The following is a 7,986-nucleotide window of genomic DNA, read 5'->3' on the forward strand; positions in this document are numbered from 1 at the left end:
TATATATATATATATATATATATATATATATATATATACACACTTCAAAATACTGTTGAATGTACAGTTTTTGGAAGTGAAAAAGAACCTGGCTGTCAAATGACTAAAATTTGATTCTAATTAATTATATGATGTGCCGATTAATTATTCTAATTGCAAATTAATGCGCAATTAGCTCAAACAAATGCACATCAAATTTGGCTGAGAAATTTCCCCCAAAAAATCATTTAAAGTCATTATTGTGTTACATGGGAAATGCATTGAACAGACATTACAAAAAGTAGCTTCAGCAAGAAATATTTTGATTTAAAATTGCATAAATAATCATAACAAATGGGCATTAATAGATTTTAAAATAAATTAATGTGGAATATGAAATGATTTTGGGAAAAATTAAAAAATACTTTAAATATTAAACTAAAAGTGCCAATAGGTGGCACCAAGTCACTGTCATAATGAGCGAGTCATTGAATCATTCATTCAACTGATTTGTTCAAATGGCTGATTCATTCAGAAGTGAAGCAAGTGACTGTCTTTATAAATGAGTCACTGAATCACTGACTCACTTGATTCATTCAGTAACAAATCACTGATGTGAATTGTTCAGAGACACAACAATTCTGCTGTCGCTTTGAATAAAACTATTACACTATTATTAACTTCTTGTTTATTGAACTGTTGTATTAAAGATCACATTTGCAATGGTGAAGATTTTGGGTAAAGCAGCACTCTTGCTTGTGTGAGATTGCTAAACTATATCATATGATATAAATATAGGAGGGTCATTTTTTACCCTCGTATCTTGAATTTTAGGCTCCTATAATAATTTATAATAATATAATTAACACGTTATTTTTCCTAAATGAATTGCGCCAAAGTAACATGTTAAATCGACAGCCCTAATTAAGTTAAGTTATTTAAGCTTCTTCTTCTTATTCTTCTGAGACTAAATTTGCAATTGAAACTCGTCCTAGAGTATTCAAGCTAGAACCACTAAACTCGGCCCAGATCTTCAGACTGTTCTGACTCGGTATGCTATATCTGTTCTAACTGATCTGACTTACAGTTTTCATAATAATCTCATGCTAGCAATATGCTAATTCATGTTAGCAACATTCCAAATCACTGGTTTTAGCTGTGTTTTTAATAAATCAATTGGTTTTAAGCTTTTTATTTTTATTTTGCTAAATCAGTTTCAGCTGGTTTTTGGCTGTTTTTTTTTTATATATACATCAGCTGGTTTTAGCTGGTTTCTTTTTTTTTGTTATATCAGCTGGTTTTATCTGGTTTTTAGCTTTTTTGGCTAAATCAGCAGGTTTTATCTGGTTTTTAAGTTTTTAGGCTAGATCAGCTGGTTTTATCTGGTTTTTAGCTTTTTTGGCTAAATCAGCAGGTTTTATCTGGTTTTTAAGTTTTTAGGCTAGATCAGCTGGTTTTATCTGGTTTTTAGCTTTTTTGGCTAAATCAGCTGGTTTTATCTGGTTTTTAAGTTTTTTGCTAAAACAGTTGGTTTTAGTTGGCTTTTGCTTGTTTTACCTGGTTTTTAGTTGTTTTTCGCTACATGAACTGGTTTTAGCAGGTCTTTTCTTTTCTCGTTTTTTTGCTAAATCAGCTGATTTTAGCTGTTTTTTTTAGCAGTTTATCTATCTGACTTTTAAAACTACTAAATTAAAACTGAACTATTTCCAACTGAGAACCTTCAAATTTCAAGCTTTCAAAACTACTTCAAACTTTCTGGCTAGGCTTTTCCAAGCCTACACTCTTAAAAATAAAGGTGCTTAAAAGCTTCTTCACAGCGATGCCATAAAAGAACCATTTTTGGTTCCACAAAGAAGCATTCAGTCAAAGGTTCTTTAAAGAACGTGAAAAAGAACCTGGCTGTCAAATGACTAAAATTTGATTCTAATTAATTATATGATGTGCCGATTAATTATTCTAATTGCAAATTAATGCGCAATTAGCTCAAACAAATGCACATCAAATTTGGCTGAGAAATTTCCCCCAAAAAATCATTTAAAGTCATTATTGTGTTACATGGGAAATGCATTGAACAGACATTACAAAAAGTAGCTTCAGCAAGAAATATTTTGATTTAAAATTGCATAAATAATCATAACAAATGGGCATTAATAGATTTTAAAATAAATTAATGTGGAATATGAAATGATTTTGGGAAAAATTAAAAAATACTTTAAATATTAAACTAAAAGTGCCAATAGGTGGCACCAAGTCACTGTCATAATGAGCGAGTCATTGAATCATTCATTCAACTGATTTGTTCAAATGGCTGATTCATTCAGAAGTGAAGCAAGTGACTGTCTTTATAAATGAGTCACTGAATCACTGACTCACTTGATTCATTCAGTAACAAATCACTGATGTGAATTGTTCGGAGACACAACAATTCTGCTGTCGCTTTGAATAAAACTATTACACTATTATTAACTTCTTGTTTATTGAACTGTTGTATTAAAGATCACATTTGCAATGGTGAAGATTTTGGGTAAAGCAGCACTCTTGCTTGTGTGAGATTGCTAAACTATATCATATGATATAAATATAGGAGGGTCATTTTTTACCCTCGTATCTTGAATTTTAGGCTCCTATAATAATTTATAATAATATAATTAACACGTTATTTTTCCTAAATGAATTGCGCCAAAGTAACATGTTAAATCGACAGCCCTAATTAAGTTAAGTTATTTAAGCTTCTTCTTCTTATTCTTCTGAGACTAAATTTGCAATTGAAACTCGTCCTAGAGTATTCAAGCTAGAACCACTAAACTCGGCCCAGATCTTCAGACTGTTCTGACTCGGTATGCTATATCTGTTCTAACTGATCTGACTTACAGTTTTCATAATAATCTCATGCTAGCAATATGCTAATTCATGTTAGCAACATTCCAAATCACTGGTTTTAGCTGTGTTTTTAATAAATCAATTGGTTTTAAGCTTTTTATTTTTATTTTGCTAAATCAGTTTCAGCTGGTTTTTGGCTGTTTTTTTTTATATATACATCAGCTGGTTTTAGCTGGTTTCTTTTTTTTTGTTATATCAGCTGGTTTTATCTGGTTTTTAGCTTTTTTGGCTAAATCAGCAGGTTTTATCTGGTTTTTAAGTTTTTAGGCTAGATCAACTGGTTTTATCTGGTTTTTAGCTTTTTTTGGCTAAATCAGCAGGTTTTATCTGGTTTTTAAGTTTTTAGGCTAGATCAGCTGGTTTTATCTGGTTTTTAGCTTTTTTGGCTAAATCAGCTGGTTTTATCTGGTTTTTAAGTTTTTAGGCTAGATCAGCTGGTTTTATCTGGTTTTTAGCTTTTTTGGCTAAATCAGCTGGTTTTATCTGGTTTTTAAGTTTTTAGGCTAGATCAGCTGGTTTTATCTGGTTTTTAAGTTTTTTGCTAAAACAGTTGGTTTTAGTTGGCTTTTGCTTGTTTTACCTGGTTTTTAGTTGTTTTTCGCTACATGAACTGGTTTTAGCAGGTCTTTTCTTTTCTCGTTTTTTTGCTAAATCAGCTGATTTTAGCTGTTTTTTTTAGCAGTTTATCTATCTGACTTTTAAAACTACTAAATTAAAACTGAACTATTTCCAACTGAGAACCTTCAAATTTCAAGCTTTCAAAACTACTTCAAACTTTCTGGCTAGGCTTTTCCAAGCCTACACTCTTAAAAATAAAGGTGCTTAAAAGCTTCTTCACAGCGATGCCATAAAAGAACCATTTTTGGTTCCACAAAGAAGCATTCAGTCAAAGGTTCTTTAAAGAACCATCTCTTTCTTACCTTTTTATAATCTGAAGAACCTTCTTTCGCCACAAAGAAGCTTTTGTGAAGCAGAAATATTCTTCAGATTTTAAAGGTTCTTTATGGAACCATTTAGACAAAAAGGTTCTTCTATGGCATCGTGAAGCACTTATTTTTAAGAGTGAACTTAAAGTTACAAACTTTTTTATCTAGTATTAAAAAATAAAACACATCTAGTCATTTGTGAGCCTGGAGCACAAAAGCAGTCTTAAGTCGCTGGGGTATATTTGTAGCAATAGCCAACAATACATTGTATGGGTCAAAATTATAGATTTTTCTTTTATGCCAAAAATCATTAGGATATTAAGTTAAGATCATGTTCCATGAAGATATTTAGTAAATTTCCTACCGTAAATATATCAAAACTTAATTTTTGATGAGTAATATGCATTGCTAAGAACTTCATTTGGACAACTTTAAAGATGATTTTCTCAATATTTAGATTTTTTTGCACCCTCAGATTCCAGATTTTCAAATAACTGTATCTCAACCAAATATTGTCCTATCCTAACAAACCAAAGCTTATTTATTCAGCTTTCAGATGATGTATAAATCTCAGTTTTGGAAAATTGACCCTTATGACTGGTTTTGTGGTCCAGGGTCACATTTAAGAACTGTTGAATCTTATCGAATGTGGGTGAAAGAGGGTTAAATGGCACATGTAATGTGTGGTGATGCAGATGCCTGACCTGATGACCATGTTGCAGTGGCCGCACATGGGTGTGCGTGTTCCCGCCGGGATGTGTTCGGCTCTCTGCACCAGCGAATCGTCTTGGTCGTTGGGGTGAGCCTGAGGCGCGGGCCGATCCGGGCCCTTGCTGCTGACCTGTCCGATCGAGGGGCCCGTCTGCGGCGCAGGTGCACCTGCTTTGGGAAACCCTAATCAAAGAGAAAGAGATCTCAATCTGGCGACCCCTCGCTGAACCTCACCCACAACAGCGCCTGTGTTACGGAAGCACTGAACTTCACCCACAACAGCGCCTGTGTTACAGAAGAGCGCGGTAATGAGATCGCGGTATTGTGCGCGGCTATGTAGCGTGACCGAAGGTGATGGAAAGTTCTGGTTAAGATATATGAACTCTATCTCTTCTGAAGGGACGGGACATCCACACCATGCCGCCGCAAAACAATGGATCGGTTTACTCAGGCCGGGAAAAAAACAACATTCCCAGAAGCGGAGGAGACACCTGGCAAAATAATACCAGACAAGCCTTCCCTTCTCTGGCCGCCTCCGGAGAGACAGCAAGGGTCAGAGGTCACGCAGTGAACGCACCCCGAGTTTCTGAGCCGGTAAGAAATGTGTGTGTGTGAGACGGACAATGTGATGAAGATGTGCGTGTGTGTGTGAGACGGACAACTTCATCACACAATGGAAAATCTGCATTTGATAATGAAGCTCTGGAGTTTCTGATCATAAATCAGACTAACTGTCTAAAAATGTGTGCATATATTTTTTTTAATCAAATCAACAGAAATTTTCATTTAAATCAACAGGATTTTATTAACCTAAAATTAAAACCTTTAAACCTTTCGGTAACAAAATGTAGTAAACCTAACTGGACACTAAAATACTAAAATACTGTTTAATGTACCATCTTTGGAAGTGAAAAGGAACCATTCATTTTTTTAAATCAACATCATGAATTAAGAAGTTATATTAATATATCAAATAATTCAAACATTTTAAAAGAAAAAATTTACTGTATTTTTAATTATAATTATATTAACATTAATGCATTAATTTATTATAGTAATAAATGAATCATTATGTTTTTAATTAAATAAGTAAAAATTTTTTTTATAATAATACCTTTTTTGGAAGTGACAAAACAAAAAAACAAAAAGAAAAAGTGACAAATCTTTATTCATTCATTCATTCATTCAACATCATAATTCTATTAACTTACAAAAATGAAACTTTTAGGTAAAACGTACCTAAAAATGAATCTGAAAAATTTATCTAAAATTAACCCAATAATTAGGGATGTAACAATTCACTCGTTTTCTCAATAAAGCTGCCAATTCACCGTGTGGTCACTTACTGAAACACGTGAATTCATCAGATAATATTGCAATATTTGCATTAACTTATTTTACTGACATAGTCAGGAAAAACTTGGAAATCATAGGAAATTTTAAAATGGTTATTTCCAGACCAAGAAAACTCATGGAAATTAATTAAATTGAAATAAAACAAAATACATATTTTTATTAATATTTAATAATAAATAATTTGTACAATATTATATTATTATTTAATGTATTTTTGGCACATTGCACTCTGTTATATTCCAAGTAGCCTGTGTGTACACTGATTTAATGCGTTTACCTTAAAGATGCTTAGTGCAATAAATATCTTACGCAGTATCCGTCTTTTCCTTTCTTCACTAAGACACATTAGGAAAAGCATTTACATTATCCTAAAAATATACAGAATCTAATATAATCCAATTGTGAATCATTAATGTAAATTGTGAATCAGATCAAATCGTTCTGAATTTGCAGAAATGAACTGATTCGCCGTCTTCCCAAAGACTCACACCCCTACTTAACTTCACAAACTGCACCAAAGATATATGAACATGTAAATGTTACCAAATCAACTGGAAGAATATATAAGATGGTTAATGTGATTGTCTAACAGAACTGAATCAGAATCTGATCTCTCCAGAAGCAGCAGGTCAAAGGTCAGAGGATGCAGCAGGTTTCAGATAAGATGAGCACTTCCTCTCAGCTGAGGAGGAAACGCATCTGACGCGTGTCAAACGGGTCTGTGGGAACTTATTAGTAGGCAGATCGTGAGGTCGACAACTGAGGGCTCTTCTTTACAAAAACTGGGTTTGGCAGGCCAAAAGATGTCAAATACTACACTAAACTAGTCTAGAGGTGCGTCCCAAATCGCATACTTATGCACTATTCTATGACGTTTTGTAGTATAAATAATCTGAGTAGTGCGTTCACACTGAAAATTCCAAAAAGAAAAAGTGCACTTTAAATACCCGGATGATGCACTTAAATAACCGAAAAAATGAAGTGTGGAATGTTGGACACTTCATTCACTCAACTGTCACAGCTTTAATTACGTAGCGAAGGGGGAGGGGCTACCAGACTCCGATTATGAATGACAAAATAACCGTATATAATTCATACTCTACATGATTGAGGGCATAGTGCATAAGTACATAGTGTATAAGTGCATAGTGCGTCATTTGGGACGCAGCTTTAGTCTAGTGAAATTTAAGATTGTTAAACATTTTAAATATGTATATTATTATATAAATATCAACGTTATAAATATGTTATAAATAAGTTTACATTACATTGTAAAACACAATCATATTTAAAAACCATGAATATTATTTAATTATATTTTAAGATACAATACTATAATAAAATATTAAAATATTAATAATTTATAATTTCAACTGTTGTTATATTAATTAAATATGAATGTATTCATTTTATTATAATACATTTTACGTATGCATTAAAGTTCATTTCATATTCAAATAATTTTATATTTTAAAATAATACGGTTTCAAATATTAATAATTTATAATTGAATATTAATTTTATGATAATAATAAAATTATATAATTAATTATAATAGTAATCATATTATGTTTGTAATACCAATTCATCAATTTATAAATATATATATATATATTAATTTTCTGAAAACAAGCTTAACAGGTGATTTCTTTCTCATTTTAATGATTTATATATATACATATATTTACAGAAAATCAATATAAATAACTTACGATACTAATATAATACTAAGAATAAGTTTTTTTGTTTATAATATTATTTTATTAAATGTGTTTAATGTTTTTTGGTTATAATATTATTTGTCACAGAATTATGGCCAGACATTTTGAAAACTAGATATTAGATACTAAAGAATATTAGTATAAAAAAATTGCAGACAATCCACATGGACTGTTCTAATACTCTACTTGATTTATACAGTGCCTTGCGAAAGTATTCATACCCCATTCATTTGTTCACATTTTGTTATGTTGCTGCCTTATGTTAAACTGCTTTAAATTACTTTTTTTCCATATCAATCTACACTCCATACACCATATTGACAAAGCAAAAACAGAATTGTCACAACTTCGTAAATTTATTAAAAATAAAAAAACTGAAATAAGTACATTGCATAAGTATTCATACCCTTAAC

General features: G+C 31.7%; 1 protein-coding gene across 1 annotated transcript in view; it reads right to left on the reverse strand.

The window, feature by feature from the left end:
- LOC107654391 (PDZ and LIM domain protein 5-like) overlaps positions 1-7,986 on the reverse strand; it is a 64,857-nt gene that overhangs the window by 14,098 nt on the left and 42,773 nt on the right. The window contains exon 7 of the mRNA XM_016441440.1: positions 4,490-4,679. Within this exon, the coding sequence (XP_016296926.1) occupies positions 4,490-4,679 (190 nt within the window). The remainder of the gene's footprint in view (positions 1-4,489; positions 4,680-7,986) is intronic.

The sequence above is a fragment of the Sinocyclocheilus anshuiensis genome, unplaced genomic scaffold, assembly GCF_001515605.1.
Source record: "Sinocyclocheilus anshuiensis isolate Anshui unplaced genomic scaffold, SAMN03320099.WGS_v1.1 scaffold2443, whole genome shotgun sequence".
NCBI lineage: Eukaryota > Metazoa > Chordata > Actinopteri > Cypriniformes > Cyprinidae > Sinocyclocheilus > Sinocyclocheilus anshuiensis.